Here is a 17,424-nt window from a genome sequence, read left to right on the forward strand (position 1 = left end):
TTTTATGGAAAAAATGTCACCAAATATTTTGAATAAGGAAATGAGTTCTTGTTTTGTTTGTTAATGATAATGGGATATTAAAGAAATATTATTAGGAGGTGCCAAACTTTTAGGTAATTAAGATGAATAATTAACGTTAATTTACAGGTTTTATAGTTTGGGGAACTATGTGTATTTCTTTACATAATTTAGTTTAGTTTAAAAGATTATTTTCTATAGTATTTAAGCTTAAACCCAGCTGTTGTTATTTTTTAATATTTATGTTTTAATTGTCAACTGATTTTAATCGTCAAACTATCAAAGCCAACCCAGCTCCAAACCAGTTTCAAAAAAGAAGCTATAACCCTTATTTAAAACATAAAAGAGAAAAAAAGGAAAAAACTTTCCAGAACTCTAAATAATAGTTGAGCCAACAAACTTGTCAATCCAATTAAAAACTTAAAGCTTAGATGAATAAAATCCGAGTAATTATCAAGAGCCAGCCAACCCTTTCGATGAATGTATAGTATATTCACAAATCAGAATCAGAAACTTTCGCCCGTCGAGAGAAAGTCCAATTATGGGGGCCAGAGTGAAAGTGAGTGGAACGTTGATTGAAATTTTATCTGCGACATGAAATCGTTGGATATATTTAGCTCTCAGGTCTCAGGTCAGCGGCTCTCCTTTACACACACCCACACCACACACACATCTCTCACAATTTCACAATTTCGCACAATCAGCCGCAATCTCGACCGCCGGAATACACGAATACTGATACGGATACGGATACGGATATACCGTATACGGTATACGAATTCTAAGGACTCTACGGGTTCAATTTGATTCTTCAACGGGTTCACCGTTAACCGTTACGTTGGCCCATCTTTCACCTGAAACACACCTGCCTGCCTGCCTGCCTGTCCCGTAGCCTGTAGCTTCCTTACTCCAAACCCCTCGGCTGCCTCCCCCCTCGCTATTTGCATTGAAATGTTGAGTAATTGGAAAACCAATCTGAAGCATCTGCAGTTCTTGTTTTGCATACCCCCGGCACCACCCTGCCACTTTTCTAACCGCCCTCGCCGACATTTGTCGGGCAACGCTCGATTTTTCAAACAGAAATCAACGTCGCAGTCACAGTTGTGGACCAGAGGGGCTCAGTTCAGTTTTAACGCAGCTACACTGTCAAAAAAAATAATAGGAATAGTAGAAATTAGTAGAATAAATAATAGAATTAAATTAGTAATATTTTCTTTGGACAAAAAAGTACTCAATTAAAAGGATCTTTGGACCTTTTTCCAAACAATCGAATTAGGGCCGCATAATGTACGGCTAGGGTTCCACTTCGAAAAGTATAGTTACTGTTCAGATATAGGTATGTATGTATATATACTGCTCAGATAAAAAGTTTAATATAAAAGAAGAGTTTAGAATAGAATGAGATCTAATCTAATATAAGTATATTCTACCAAAGTACTACTATTATTACTTCTACTACTAAAAACAAAATAAAGCATTAGAGACTAAAGCATTTTAGTAGAGCCACAAAAAAACTGCCTCCACTCCAAAGTCTCTACAGAAAGTTTATATACTTCAAATATTACTAATTACATATAGTTTTCTCACAGTGTATACCTGACTGAACGGGTGGGTTTGCCGTGGGTCGACAGGTTGTTTCGCTCTTGGCGCTTCACTTGCTAAAAATAAATTGTTTTTAAATAGCTCGCATCGCTCGACACGCGCTTCGAGGTGTCTGCTGCAGATACAGATACACCGATACCCCGATACCCCAATACCCCGATACAGCTACAGATACACGGATGTATAGCTACCCCCTGGTTCCGCCTTCGTTCGTTATTTTATCGGGCCAACAGCGCAACAAAAAGCCAAACTATCGCGAGAAAGGAGTTTCAAGCCCAACGGCTGAACAAAAAAAAAAAAAAGAAAAAGGCAACAATGAACGCGTTTCCGCTGCAAGCTTCCTTCAACGATTTGTTACCAATTTTATTTTATATTTATTTTTGTATTTCTGCACTGTGTTTTGCCATTGTTTTGCATCGGAAATTGCCTCAATGTGTTGTAAAATACTGATCTATCTTATGGTAGATGTACAAAAATTATTCCAATTGTTTTTGAATTTTTTTTGTCTTGATTTTTGAGTTTTTGGCTTGTGTTTTTGGTTCCCTCCCCAGGAACTTTTGGATTTCTCTCCAAGCCGATGATGGAGGTATCTAGCAAGGTGGCCGGCTCTGGCAATGGGGCTTTCCGTAAGGATAATTAGTGCTGACCGTGTTACACGGTTGGGTCGGCGACCTTGAAGCCGAGGTGTTGCGAGTGCGATTGCCAGACTTCTTGCTGGACTGATTCTTCGACTGATTTTTGCTGCGATTGACACACTTGGACCGCCCGGGAGTCGTATTGGGGGCTGGTGACCCGACCAACTCATCGAAGGGCACATAATTGTCCATCGAGGTGAAGCCGTGGTAGGAGCCGCTTTGGTTGGTCGGCTGGCTCGGTTCCGTCGAGTTGAAGGACGGCCCGAATGTGGGTTCAGTGATGTCGGAGAGGTATCCGATAGGGGCCTCGGGTGGTGTTCTCTCCATCATCGGCATCGAGGTGTCCTCGATGTGCTCAGTTCGGTTGGGGTCACCTGCCCGTTGCTCATAGTGCAGAGACCTTGTATCGTTGTGATCTGGATGGTTTTCGTAGACCCTGGTAACCGACGTGGTGGAGCTGCGCACCGTAACCTGTTTCACGACAGGCGGCGATTTTTTAGACGAATCCTTCGAGCTCTTTTCTTTCTCAAGTTTCTTCTCTTTTGTCTCTTGATTCTGGCAAGGTGTCTGCTCGATTCGCGTGGAACTGAAGAAGTCGTTGGGGTTTCTTTCTCCGGAGCAACAACAGTTGGGTTCCGGTTCATCGGGACAGGGCATGGTAAGGTTATGACTCCGAGGATGGCCCACGAACTCCTGGCAGGATGGCATGCTCTCGTCCTCCAAGCGGGTCTCAGTTCCATTTCCCCATGGATCTGGACAACCATCATCCATTTCGTTTTGGGAGTAGTAGGGAGGACAGCTTTGATTCGTCAACATCTCCGAGGGATAGGAGACGTCTATTGGCCGATGCTTCACCGATCTGGGTTCGGATGTATTATACGACAGGTTCATGGGCATCGACACATCATCCAGGCACTCCGACGGATACTGTTGTCCAGGTCTTGTGGAGTATCCCAAACTGGTGGCAAAACTGGGTGCAGTAACATCATCCAGACATTCGTTTGTGGTTTGGTGTCCCTGTCGTTGCGAAATCAAAATACTTCTTCCAAAACTGGGCGCACTCACATCATCCAAACACTCGGTGTCACCTCGTCCCATGGACTGTCCAGTTGCGTCGTCCCGGCACTCGCGAGTCGTTTGGGAGTACATTCCGCTAGGAGCAGTCTCATTGTCCAGGCCCTCGGTGGTCAAAGGCTGACCCCATCTGATATCCTCGAGACCATCATTGGTTGTATGCTGACCCCGCCGGGAGGACATTCCCGTAGAGTTACCAAAGCTGGGAGCAGTAACGTCGTCCAGGCATTCGCTCTTCATGGTCTGACCTCTTCTTGAAGACATTTCCATGCTCCTGGCAAAGCTGGGAGCACTGACATCTTCGAGACACTCATTGGTGAGTTGCTGACCTCGCCTTGAAGACATTCCTGTTGAGTTACCGAAGCTCGGTGCACTCACATCGTTCAAGCACTCACTGGTCATGGTCTGACCTCTTCTTGAAGACATTTCCATGCTCCTAGCAAAGCTGGGAGCACTGACATCTTCGAGACACTCATTGGTGCGTTGCTGACCTCGTCTTGAATGCATTCCCGTTGAGTTACCGAAGCTCGGTGCACTCACATCGTTCAAGCACTCACTGGTCATGGTCTGACCTCTTCTTGAAGATTTTTCCATGCTCCTAGCAAAGCTGGGAGCACTGACATCCTCCAGACACTCATTGGTTGTGTGCTGACCTCGTCGGGAGGACATTCCCGTAGAGTTACCGAAGCTGGGAGCAGTAACGTCGTCAAGGCATTCGCTCTTCATGGTCTGACCTCTTCTTGAAGACATTTCCATGCTCCTGGCAAAGCTGGGAGCACTGACATCCTCCAGACACTCATTGGTTGTATGCTGACCCCGCCGGGAGGACATACCCGTAGAGTTACCGAAGCTGGGTGCACTCACATCGTTCAAGCACTCGCTGGTCATGGTCTGACCTCTTTTTGGAGATATTTTCATGCTTCTGGCAAAGCTTGGAGCACTGACATCCTCGAGACACTCATTGGTAAGATGCTGACCCCGCCGGGAGGACATTCCCGTAGTGTTGCCGAAGCTCGGTGCACTCACATCGTCCAAGCACTCGCTCCTATTTACAGGACAAGATCGCTGACGACGATGGCTTCTCCAAGGAGTGCAATCCAAGGCCCCAGCATTGCCGGAGGGCGTCGATCGTGGCCTTTGGGAGAGACCTCTTCTCGATGCTCCAGACACTTCGCCGAAGGAAGGCATTGTCACCTCGTCCAGGCATTCGTTGGTCATCGCGGCTCTAGCCCTCGAAACTCCTGAAATGCCTCCAAAAGAGGGCTGGGTCACGTTATCCAGACACTCGGATTGATTGTTGGTCATTTGTTTGGAAAAAGAGGCGAACGTTGGCGCCGATATGTCGTCTACATTCTCGCAAGGCATGGATCGTTGGTTTCTGCTCGCTTCTCGTAAAGTGCTTCTGCCATACGACGGAGCGGTCATATCGTCCAGACACTCACTCGGCAGAGTCGGCTGCCTCCTGGAGGAGCCACTAACGCCGCCAAACGAGGGCATGGTCATCTCATCCAGACATTCGTCAGTCATCGTGGGTTGTCGGCACCTGGACATGGCACTTCTACTTCGGAAGCTTGCCCCTGTCGGTCTGGACACCTCCGCCTTGCAATCTCGTCCGAAACTCTCATAGGCGGGCATAGTCATGTCGTTCAAGCATTCATTGCGTGTGGACTCCATTCTGGAAGACATTTTTCTGGCATCTTGAGGTCTTCCAGAACCGTTTCCATAGGAGGGCATTGTCATATCGTCCAGACATTCGCTTGTCATCTGGCCTCGGTGCGAACTGGCGAAAGAGGGCGCGGATATATCGCAAATATTCTGCGAGGGCATTGTCCTTTGACGACGACTCCTGCTGCGTGATATGCCCGACACATCCCCACAGCTCGGCATCGTCATATCCTCTATACATTCGGGCATCATGCCCCGCCTGGAGCGGGCATAAATGGGCGCTGTCATTTGGCTGGGACTCATAGATCTCTTTTGGGACACGGACGCTCTACGTCTGGAGTTGGTTGAGAAATCTTCTAACGTGGGCATTGTCATATCCGCCAGACACTCACTGGGCATTGCTGTGGACTGGCCGCGAGATATGCCAGATATATTACCAAAGTACGGCATGCTTTCGTCCTCGAGACACTCGTTCGGCAAGCTAGAGTCATGCCTTCTTGAGGCCCCGGATACTCCACCAAAAGATGGGGCACTTATGTCCTCCAGGCAGCAACTCGGCAGGGTCGGTTCACGACGACGCGAACTGGACGACAAAGCTCTACCAAAGGACGGCATGGAGACATCCTCCAAGCACTCACTGGTCATCGGATCTCTTGAGGAGTGAGCAAACGAGGGAGCAGATTCATCGCAGAGGTTTTGGGAGGCATAGGATCTGCGAGTGCGACTGTTTCCTCGCGAGTAGCTTCTCCCTCCAAAGGACGGAGCGCTTACATCGTTGAGACACTCACTTGGCAGAGTCATCTGTCTTCTGGAGGAGGCAGCTGCTCTCCCAAACGATGGCATGGTGACATCGTCCAAGCATTCCCCACGCCCAGAACTCATAAAGCTCGGCGCCGATACATCCCCCAAATTTTGACTTGGCATGGATCTCTGTGACTTGCGTCTCGAGGCACCCGAAACGCCGCCAAAGGAAGGCATCGTCACGTTGTCTAGGCACTCGTCCGAGAACGCTTCTCGTCCGGATAAGATATTGCCCATGGCACGCCTCGAGCTTCTGGCTCTCGCCGACCTTGAAGTTCCTCGAAAGGACGAGTTTCCGTATGCCGTGGAGTTGGCAAACGACGGTGCTGATATGTCGTCCAGGTTCTGGACAGGCAGGGATCTTTGTCCACGACTGCTGCCCTGGGACATATTCCTGGCAAAGGACGGGGCACTGACGTCGTCCAGGCACTCGCTGGGCATGGAGAGCCGTCTTCTGGAGACTTTACCGAAGGATGGCATGCTCACCTCGTCCAGACACTCAGTGGGCGACTTCAAGGAGAGGGATCTCGTTCGACGTCGACTGTGGTGCCGCCGACTGGAGGCCCCAGAAACATCCCCGCATGTCGGCATGCTCATGTCCTCCAGGCATTCACTTGGCATCTGGTGACCGCGAGGGGTTTTCGCCTGGAAGGAGGAGGATACGCCTCCGTAAGAAGGCATGGACATATCCTCGAGGCATTCACTGGTCATCGGAGCCCCTCTAGAGGATAGTGAACGCCTCCTCAATCGGTGCGACTGCTTCAAGACTCGCGATGTATCTCCTCGGGAAGCACTATGATCGAAGCTGGGCGCACTCACATCGTTCAGGCACTCCATGGGCAGGCTGTACGATCTCCGGGACGAATCGTTTACACCTCCAAACGAGGGCATTGTCACGTTGTCGAGGCATTTGTCCGTATTTCCATATCGTGTCGAGTGGGTGGACCTCACGAGCATGGACCTTTGCCCGCGACTGGCAAAGGATGGAGCGCTCACGTCGTTCAGGCACTCGCTCGGGAGCGTTGGCTGTCGCCGGGAAGAGTTCGATACTCCTCCGAATGAGGGCATTGTCACATCCTCGAGGCAGCCATCTACTCCAGAGTTAAAGGATCTCGGTGAGCGACTGGAGGACTTTGTGGTGGATGCTCCAAAGGAGGGCATCGTCATATCCTCCAGGCACTCATTGGTCATCCTCGAGGATCGCCGTGATCGACTCTTGGACATCGAGGGTTCCGTAACATCGTCCAGACACTCACTGGGCATGGACAGTTGCCGGCGCGACATTCCGGAAGCCGGCCCGAACGAGGGCATGGTCTCATCTTCCAGGCAGGACACGGGCCTCAAGCTGGCCCCGCGAGACGAGTATGAGGGCATCGTCATTTCATCGAGGCACTCCTCCGGCATGGAGGCGTCGTGGCACGTCGGCATAGTCATGTCGTCCAGGTTCTCCGACCTGTGGGCCCTGGAGAAGTTCAGGCGACGCGCCGGCTCACCTCCAGGTCCGGTCGGGGTACAGTCCAGATCATTCGAGTCGTGCTCGGGTGCTGAGTTCGAAATGGTCATCACCTCGACCTGACTCGTCACATGGCCGCAGGGATCGTGATGGGTAATGATCTTCCGTTCCGTAGTCTGCGTAAGGCGATGTTATTAGCATTGTTATGAAGGTTTCGGTTAAAATAGTTACACGTCTGGAAGCTTCAAGCTCCTTCAGGGCCCTCCTCTGGGCCCGCCGCAGTCGATCTCCTTCGGCGATGCGCCGCCTCAGCGTCTGGAATCGCTCCACAATCTCGTTGTAGACCTCATCCGCATAGCGACTGCCCTCCTTTCCGGTCCTGCAGTGGCTCCTGTCTGGAGACTGGGTACCCCGGCACTCCTGGGCACTGTCCTCCAGCCGGCTGCTCTCAAAATTGGGCGCAGACATGTCCGCCAGGCACTCGTCCGGCAGATTGCTCAGATTCATTGCCGCCGGCGTTGAAGAGTACGGCTGGCGACATGCCCGCGGCTGACGAAAGCTGGCATTTGTCTCATCTGCAAAAGGAGTATATTCTTGGGAGGAATGAGGTAAGTTAGAGTCTATAACTTACAAGTCATGTCGCGGAACATGCGTGGATGTTGCCACTCCTCGTTTCCGGTGAGGCCAAAGTCCCGGGGATTGTATTGCCGGACTGGCCCGCAATGTCCCGGACGCATATGCTCTGGCGTTCTGGCCAAATCCTGCGACTGCGACACACATCTGGAACTGTGGTTATTGCTTGTGTTTCTACCATAAAGATAAAATCAGGGAACAGTTCAATAAGAGACTAGCACTTTACCTATTTTCACGCTTCTTGGAACACTTTGAAGATGATTTCCCACAGCACTTTCCGCTAATAAGACGGAAGGTAAGGCCAAGTACTACACCACAGATTTCTACTCACCTCATACTGCTGGATGGTTGTTGGTCTTCGGCCTGGATAGAAATATGTATTGGGGGGAGGGAATACGTTCGAGAGGTCTCTGTCTGGCAGTGGGATAGAAAAGTGTGTGTGTGAAAAATCAATAGGCCAGTAGGTCAGCGGCTGCTCCGACCTGACGAGATGCCTTCGAGTTGTCATGTTTTATTCTGAAAAATCTGAAAAAAAAAACATCACGAATCATATACCCTGGGGAAGTGTGTCAAGCATCCGTGACTCTATTTCTTATCCAATTAAACAATTATGGAGAGCTCATTAAAGCAGGTTGTTTGAGAAGCGCAGAGAAAGGCTCTTCACTTCTTCCGTTTTCCTTTGTCGTTTGCTTTTACCGTTTTATTCCATCCACTCCCTCTCCCTCTCTCCGCTCCCTCTATGAAGGCAAAGTCAAAGGAGATGCAATTAGCGGGCACATAGTTTTCCCGCCAATTCGGCTTCATTGGCTTTGGGCTTCAGGCTTTTGGACTTTAGACTTTGCCAGAAGGATGCCAGGAGATAGAATCCTGATAGATCCTAGTGGATGGCTTTCCGCGCGAAGGTGTGCCCGCTTTCATTTCCGCTCAACACAATTGCATCATTAGCGATGCAATCTCCGTTACTTAACGTAACCGCAACATGCCGGAAATGAAATCCGAGGCAAGCCGTTGCCGTCGCCGTCACACCGTCCTTTCTTAGCTGGTTTTCTATTTTTTTTCTCGTTTTTTTTTTTGTTGAGAACACGGTGAACGACTCGACAAGTGGTAGGAAGAAGCCTGCTAGAAGGAAATATGACGTCGCCATGTGGTTAAGGATAAGGCCCAAGGATAAAGCACCCAAGGCAGCCGGAAAGCAAACGGAATGATGCTGCGCTGCGTTGGAATAATCGAATGAGCCAGCCGGGCCAGCTTTCCAAGTTTGCGGCCAGCCAGGTCTGGAGCCTCCCAGCCGCTTCATTTAGCCAAGAATGGCTTGGGCCTCCTCGGGGCGTCAGCCCATCTGCAAATATTTGACTTAAGCCCGAGTCCACATGCCGGTGTGGAGGGTGGATCTCTATTTATAAAGTCACTGGGTACGATAGGGTTTTTGGGGGAACATTCAGAGTGCCACTCGGCGGGGCATGCACCAGCAACAGCAGCAGCAGCACAGCAATCAACTGCCGCTCCAGCAGCCGCGTATTTGCATTTTGCATTCGCGCTGCTACACACACCTCGCTCATCATCAACCATCCTACCGTATCCTGGCATGTCCTGCTCCTGCCATCTAGCCATCCAGCCATCCAGAGGCGGGGTTGTCACTTTTCGCACCGCTTTGTGCCGCATTAATGCGCATATTAAAATGGACGAGGGCGACGGCATGCAAAACTAATGTGTGCCCAGCATTCAGATATATTCATATGAAGGAAGTCTACACATAGAGAAAATATATATTCCCAAAAAAAATAAAGACTAATCATATTAGAGAGTCTAGAATGCCCCTTTACCCTCCAACTACCGGGTTTTAATAATAAACCTAAACCATAGCTCTTATTGAATTAAAATATCAATTATATGATTTTTTTTTTCAAGTATCCTTTGGAGTCTCCAGGAAGGAAGTCTAGCAAAGATTGTCCTGCGGCTACAGACGACTCCCGAACCAAAAATTCTCAGGCCCGAGAACGTTTAGCTTGCTTACTTTTCAATTTGCTGGCCAAGGACCTTCGGCAGATGTGCTTTACGGATTCATAATGCAACGGCGTAACACAAAGGACCTCCATTCATTTTCGTTGGAGGGCTTATGGCCAACACACACACGGCGATTAGCGAATGTATCAGGCTGTCCCAGGAGCTCCCAGGATAGCCGAATACAGGAGCCAAAGGACACGCTACTCGTAGAAACCACAAAAGCCACGGCCACCACAGCTTCATCAAAGATACATTATGTGTGCATGCATGGGTCCTGGGTCCTAGGTCCTTGGTCCTTCTTTCTAAGGCTATTTTGTAGTCCTGCTTGGGCTTTTGCTTTGCTTTGAAAGCATGCTTTCAGCGGGAAGCAGGAAATGCGAAAAGCGAATCAATAACTACAAAGTCTGGCTTCAACAAGCAAACAATTGGCTTTGAACAGGCCAAGGGTGGAGTGGGTTTTGTGAAAAGGATATAATAATAGGGAAATTTAAATTCCCTCCTAAGACATGGTGGGATATTTTTTAAAGGGAAATCTTTTTGGGGAAATTCTCTGCATGTTTTTGTGACGAAAGAAGCTTTTAAGCGACTAAAGTTGGAACTAGACTCACTGTACTTTCTGTATAGCTTTTTCGAAATCGAAGCTGAAAATCAACTCTGTTAAGGTCGGAAAGCTTTAAAAGATGAAACACAATATTACAATTAAGATTAAAATAATAAATATTAATTTTTAAAAAATAATAAACCTTTAAAAAGCTTTAAATTTGAACCAAAAAGAGAAGTTTCTGTGAAAAAGGGTTGCCTATTTATTTATTTTGGAAATTTTAGGAAAGGCTAACTTAACAGCTAAATTTAGGATTTAAAACTCCTAGTTTTAATTTAAAAAAATATATGAAAAATAAAAAAAAAAGATTTGAAAGCTCTATTATTGAGTCAAACCTCCCCTAGAAGCCTAACTCCTTACATTTCAAGTCTTTGCTCTTTCGATTCATAACCAATTTCAAAGAAACCCTAGAAAAGAATTTCCCGGGTAGTTTTCCAACTAAAGCCCCATTAAATCGGAACAATTCAGAGAAAATACCAAGGCGGTGGTTAAAACTAGAACTAAAACTGAAACTGAAGCCCAAAAACCATCCCTCGTGTGGAAAATGCGACGTTGTCGTGGCAACTTTTCGGGCCACAACACGGCATCGTCATGGCTACTAGCGTGGCTTTTCTGTTCCAGTCAGCTGTCCACCGGTTGGCTGGTAAATAAACAAGACATTTTTCCACACTCCTGGTGATCGGTAGTCCATTGTCGTGGCAGAATCGCAGAATCATATCCCGTACCGCCAGCAACGCGACATGGCCGATGTATAAATGGGTCTGCAGTGCTCCTGCTGCTGCCTGAAATCCTCACCGGCTCCGAAGGACTTTCACATCCTGCTGCTGGGCGCGTCGGGCAGCGGCAAGACCGAGCTGGGTCACCGTCTCCGGAATACACCGCGTCCAGCCGACGACCAGGATGCCACGAACGGTGTGCGTTGCTTCGAGGTCCTGCCGGTGGCGTTTCCGGACTTCCAGCTCCAGCTCACCGAAGTGGGTGGCAATCCGGAGATGCAGCGCCTGTGGCATCACTACTTTGCCTCCAGTCATGCTTTGATTTACTGCTTCGATCTCAGCCAGAGTCCCGAGGAGCTGGACGATACCTTTCGCCTGCTAAGGACCTGCCTGCAAGACTCCCAGATGTCCGGCAAGCCGGTCCTCTTGGTGGCCTCCCGATACTGTGACGGTGTCCAGCTGTACGATGTGGCGAATGCCTTCGGTCTCGACCACCTGGCAACGTCCTGCGGGTGTCCTTTGCTCATTTGTGACATGGACGACCCGGAGGATCTGCAGCGTGGCTTCCGGTGGCTGTGCCATCAGTTTGCGGTCAGTGAGTCCCAATTGGAGCAACGGGTTCGATACGATGTCAATATGAAGGTGGGTTATGGAGTATTTTTATTTAGAATATAATTAAAGTTTTATATATTTTTTATTATATTTTTAAGTATTTAAGTTTTAAGAGTTTTTTAATAATTTTGTAATATTTTTCCCGTTACAGGCCTGGCAACAACGCAGGAAACTGATTCTCACAACCGGAAAACTGGCCCAGATCCATCGTCAACGTTTTCGACGTCAGCACAGAAAGGTTCTACTAAAATAATATTTTTACAAATAAATATTAACTCTCAAAAATTAATTAATTATTTACAGTTATGGCCATCTAATGAAGCCTCCTCTGGACGTCCAAGTACCGCCCCTCCAAATATATTCTTCATACGTCCTGCCGAGACTGAAGAAGAACATCCTTAAGAAAAAAAAGTGATCAAGAGCGCATTTAAAGTGCCAAAAAAAAATATGAAAGAAATTTTTTAAAACAGAGGCTAGTTTTGCCATTTTTTTTGCTTAGAAATTAAGTAAACTAAATAGCTGAAAATAAATGTGAAATTTCTGTAACAAATCAAATAGATTCGAATGACTTGCTTGTCAATAGTTGTGACTTGTTTGGGGAATTATGTATATATATTATATTTTGATTTATGACAATGCCCTGTACGATGTCAGCTCTAATTAACAATTACAAAATGACTCAAGTGTCTAGGACTCGAAATGCAGGACTATGAGCTGTCCATTTTGACGATTCACTTGGTTTCCGATTACAGATTTCTAAAAAGCTTCTCGAACTGGTAGAGACAAATGTTTTCATGAAAATAAGAGAAGGAAGGTTTTAAGAAGAAATTTTAGATTTTTAAGTTAAGGGTTTCATTGAAAATTAATTTATAAAATTCAAAAAATTATATACTTACTGCCAAGCCTAGTTATTTCAAGACCTAAACTAAAATAACATTTTTGAATGGAAATTAAACCTATTTTGGATGACAAGATCTTTCCTGAAATACTTTCTATATTCATCTTAACCCATAATAATCTTTATATTACCTAGTTTTTTAATTTTATTATTTTTCTATAATTTCTTAAGCACTTCTCCCATTTATCATGAAAACTCCTCACTTTTTCTCTGGCCTATAATGTGAAATGCTATTATTTTGACCGTCACTGCAATATATGCAAAAACCCTGATCTGGCCAGACATCCTGATGGGATATGCCTGTAGATATGTACAGGAGGGTAGTGGAGGGGGTGAATCACCAGAGGTAGGGGGCGGGGGGTCACCCGTCAGCCAGTCGATGATGTATTGCCGAACACCAATAAGCAAACCGCAAGGATAACAAGGAGCAGAATGGCATGCACAGGCACAAGAAGTTACTAATACCATCATATCGATTCCCACCCACTCTCCCACCCTCACCGGGTGATGGGACGAAAGTACTACACAAATATATATATATATATATATTTTATATATATATGTATGTGTGTGGGAGTATAATATGGGGTGTATGACAGATTCTAGATGGTGACATTGATGATTGCGGCTCGTCGGCGTCTCCAGACGCCGGTACGTGAACGTGCGCCCTTAATAATCCTCCAAAGGACACTAGAGGTTAAAGAAATAAGAGTTAAAATATTTAAGAATTTTTAGAAAAATAAAATAACTAATTGAGTGTGGAAACTTGCCATGAAATAGGACCTTTAAGTTAGTATTTATTCTATTTATGTAGTAATTTCTATCCTTATTTTCTATAATTTGTATATAAAAAACTCTTTAACTAATACATATATTTTAAAGAGGAATAAATTTATAAACTTTTTACTAATCGCATAGTTTTATTTGCACAAACAACAATAAATTAAATTTTAAAACAAGGACTAGTTAGTCGTCCATCAGTGTCTCTGGTTGGCCGCTGCAGTTTGCCAAAACTCCCAGGACGCACAGGAACACACAGGACAGGCTCACCGACAATAACACTAACCAAATACCAACAACAACAACAAGACCATCACCAACACCGATACCGATACCAATGCCGACAAGGACACCCGACCATACCCGCACCCAAATAAACATGTGTCGCCGTGTGTTGTAGCGAAAAGTGTAAAATAAGCATCAATCATCGCTTATTCGAGTTGTCATCAATCACACACACGTTGCACACACACACACACACACACATACACACATGCAAGAAGGATATGCTGCGGTGACAACAACAACAAAAACAGGAACTGAAAAAGGAGAGCTCACCGTTATCCTGGGTGGTTAGTTTTTGAGGCAAAGAGGCATCTGGAAATTTGCAACCACCACCCCGCCGCCAAACCATTAGTTTTCCGGTCAATGTCCTTGGCAGGAGGATAGCTTCGATAGTAGTGTGGATCGAGGGGGGTGGTAAAAGGATTCGTAGTAGTAATCCTTAACCAATCCGTATCCCGGGCGAGTTATTAAATCATCAGGTTGCAGAATCGCGCCTCACCACGCTGTCACATGTCTGTCAAAAAAAACTCAAAAACGCGTAACCAAATATCCCAAAGGACAAAAAAAAACAGAAAAAAAGAGGACAACAAGGACCTCAACCCTCGTCAAGGATATACATATTCGCCCCCTTTTCGATTGCCGCGTGCGCCAAGGCGGAAAATAAAGATTTAATCGGCATTTATGGACATTTTGCAGACTTTTTACGATTATGCCCAACGAGTTGTCAAACAACTCCGGCAACTCAGGGGTTAACATTTAACCCCCTTCGGCACCGAACGCAGGATCTCCGCGAATACGAATGCCAAGGACGATAAGCTCGCAAGGAGCGCATTAATCAGCAGGACTTGTTCAAAGTTGTCCGTCAACTCGATAGCTGTCAGCACCCAATGGATCGTTTTCGGATTCGAAACTCTCTCAAAATAAAGCGTTTCCAAATCCCCACGATGCCAAATAAATAAATTGATACCAATTGCAGATCTGTAAATAAAATTTGGATTTGTTTTTTGATGCTTTTTTGGATGGGGATTGGATTGGAGATTGGGAATTAAGGTAAGTCAAGGATACTTGCCGGGGAGTATCTTAATCCTTTGGCATTTCTTTCTTTGGAATAGTATAAATAGCCTTCTTAAGATACTTAAGACAAGATACTCAATAGAATACTTAAAGTATTCTTAAGAGTTTATGAATAGCACATAATTTTTTAACAATTATTTATATGTTTTTTAAACATTTTTTTTATTAAGTTACTTTGGAAGGTTGGCCAGGTAGGTGGCGAAGTTCCTGCTGTGTGCTGAAGAAGCTGTATACATAGAGGATACCTAGAGGATTAAGAAAAAAATGGGTTTTCTAATAAAAAATTTATTATTTTAAGATTTTTCTTACACTATTTTTAATATTACTATCACTATTACTACTATTATAAAAGAATAAGTCTTATTTATCAGCCAAAAGGCCTATGATGCCATCGCTTAGATATCAAAAGAACCCTTTTGAAGAACCTTTTTATTAAAGTTTTCAAGACCATGAAAATATAAATATATAATAAAATATTTTTAATATATATATATATACTAAAAATATAATTGAAATATTTTTTGTTCACTCACCCGAGTAATTTATTTTCTTTATCTAACAAATTCTTTAATTAAAATTTCCCACACTGTATTCTGACCATCCTGATGAGTCAGAAAAACAATTGCCGCGGACAGGATTCAATTTCACAATGGTGTTATGCTAAAACGGATCCGGCTCTAATGTTTTTACGTAACTTTTCCGTCAGGACGCTCCCTTGCACCCACCTTGCACCTAAACCACCGCCCATGTCCTGGGATCCTGGCCGCCACCCTCCCACTTCACCACCCCTCCCGTATTTTGTATAATCGAATAAAGTCACGCCGCTTTAACATTTGCGGTCAACACGTGAGACCGGAGTGCGATTTGGTCAAGTGGTGGGATCCGCATCCGCATCCGCATCCGCATCCGATATGCGATACGTTATTGTGTGAGAGGGCCAAACAAAGTTGCGGCGAAAAGGCTGCTGGACATGTGCACGAAATTAATTTCCAGGCCAGCCGGCCAAAAGGAGGAAGGACGAGATGGCTACCAGGACAGAGGACAACAGGACGCGGCGAGGAGGACGTGGCTCTTTTTAATCTAACATGATATCGCCCACAAAATGCAAAGCGGCCAATGGGCAAACTGTACAGTAGATACTCTAAAAGGTAAATTTTGTTTTGTGGGCTTAAAAAAAGAGGATATATTTGGGCTTCAAAGGATATATGCATGAAATAAGACCAAGCTTGTATCAGTATTTGACTTAAAACTTTCTTAAAAACTGAAATATTCACAAAAAGATCTATGACTTACATTTTCTTTGGTTTTTATAACTTAATTGATTTAAAAAACACCTCTTAAATATTAATTAATATTTGGACAAGTCAATGCTTAAAATCATATATTTTTCAAGTTAATACCAATACTTTTTTTCAATTTAAACTTATAATTAAACTTAGAACTAAAATAAAAAGTGTAATGCCCCAAGAGTATGCCTTTGAAACCAGAAGATTCCACAATACTTTTAATTTGAAAAAGTCTTCTTAAACCTAAACAATATCCTTGAACTTAAAACAAACCCTGATTTATATTTAAAGAAAAATACATAATTATTTTTAGGCAATATCCACTGCCATTTCGGTGGTATCCTTGGCACGGCACTGTCCTGCCCACCAACTGCAAAAATCCGAAAGCGGATTAAACGTATTCGTGAGAATTCGTCAACGATTTCACACCTGTTCTCCAGAAGAGGTGTGGGGATATCTGAGGATGCGGAGGATGCCACGCCTTCTTACCCATCGGATCCGCCTTGCTCCGTCACTCCCCTTCGTCACTGATCCTTCGGCATAAAATGCCAATTAGAATTTCAAGTTCGCACTCCGTTGGTTTGCCTTAAGCGGTCTTTCGGCCGAAAACCCACCACCTCCACCAGCCCCATGTTTTTTCTCGCTGTGTATTGGTCGTCTCCCTCCCACCCCCCTCGACTTTTCGCAACGCAAATTGTTTACCGCCCCCGGGGCTCTTTATTAACTTTACGGCCAGAACTGACCTCTCCACCCACGGCGCCACGCCCTCTGGGTTGGCAGGGAAAAAAGGGGGAAATCTCTCACGGAATTTTTCCCCCATCGACTTTCGATTTTCATTCAATTCCATTTGTTCTCCAGTCTCAGATTCTGATTCAGATACGAGTCCTGTCCGCCTCCTGCCTCCTTTCTGCTATTTTTGGTTTTTTTTTGGTCAACGCGTAACGCGGAAATGCACTCAAAATATTAAATGCTTCAGTAGTTTGCAATTATTGCGAGACGCGATGCCTTCTACTTAATTCATAATACTCGGGGAGTAAGGGGCACAGAGGTCCTGGCAGAGTCCCGAGTCCTGACAGAAGGAGGAGCTGAGTGGAAGGGCTCTGGTCAAGGGCTCTGTGTGTTTCGTTCTCAGGGAGTCTGAAAGAGGAGTTTATATATTTTTCCAAAAGGTAATGAGCTGCTCTATAAAATATCAGAAAAAATAATATAATTATAATAAATATATACGTTTTAAAAAATATTAAAAACATCTTCCAAACACCTTTTGAAAAAATAACCCTATAACTC

At 45.4% G+C, this 17,424-nt stretch overlaps 2 protein-coding genes across 2 annotated transcripts; one reads left to right on the forward strand and one right to left on the reverse strand.

Annotated features, from left to right (window-relative positions):
* Positions 1-1,970: 1,970 nt before the first annotated feature.
* LOC108119444 (uncharacterized) lies at positions 1,971-8,369 on the reverse strand. The gene is made up of 5 exons (XM_070277010.1): positions 8,213-8,369; positions 8,108-8,161; positions 7,880-8,055; positions 7,480-7,823; positions 1,971-7,424 (listed from the first exon to the last, which is right to left on the reverse strand). The coding sequence occupies exons 1-5, from the start codon at positions 8,215-8,217 to the stop codon at positions 2,211-2,213; spliced, it is 5,793 nt and encodes a 1,930-aa protein (XP_070133111.1). The 5' UTR covers positions 8,218-8,369; the 3' UTR covers positions 1,971-2,210.
* A 2,872-nt stretch (positions 8,370-11,241) lies between these two features.
* LOC108119443 (ADP-ribosylation factor-like protein 2) lies at positions 11,242-12,356 on the forward strand. Its single transcript, XM_017232628.3, has 3 exons — positions 11,242-11,844; positions 11,966-12,052; positions 12,118-12,356. The coding sequence occupies exons 1-3, from the start codon at positions 11,242-11,244 to the stop codon at positions 12,214-12,216; spliced, it is 789 nt and encodes a 262-aa protein (XP_017088117.3). The 3' UTR covers positions 12,217-12,356.
* The last annotated feature ends 5,068 nt before the right edge of the window (positions 12,357-17,424 follow it).

The sequence above is a fragment of the Drosophila bipectinata genome, chromosome XL (assembly GCF_030179905.1).
Source record: "Drosophila bipectinata strain 14024-0381.07 chromosome XL, DbipHiC1v2, whole genome shotgun sequence".
Classification (NCBI taxonomy): domain Eukaryota; kingdom Metazoa; phylum Arthropoda; class Insecta; order Diptera; family Drosophilidae; genus Drosophila; species Drosophila bipectinata.

Coding starts and splice junctions, on each gene's coding strand:
- LOC108119444 (XM_070277010.1), bottom strand. Junction 8,056..8,107: donor TCCAAGAAGCGTGAAAATAG/GTAAAGTGCTAG, acceptor TCTTTATGGTAG/AAACACAAGCAATAACCACA. Junction 7,824..7,879: donor CATGTTCCGCGACATGACTT/GTAAGTTATAGA, acceptor CTCCTTTTGCAG/ATGAGACAAATGCCAGCTTT.
- LOC108119443 (XM_017232628.3), top strand. CDS start 11,242: ATGGGTCTGCAGTGCTCCTGCTGCTGCCTGAAATCCTCACCGGCTCCG. Junction 11,845..11,965: donor GATACGATGTCAATATGAAG/GTGGGTTATGGA, acceptor TTCCCGTTACAG/GCCTGGCAACAACGCAGGAA. Junction 12,053..12,117: donor TTCGACGTCAGCACAGAAAG/GTTCTACTAAAA, acceptor AATTATTTACAG/TTATGGCCATCTAATGAAGC.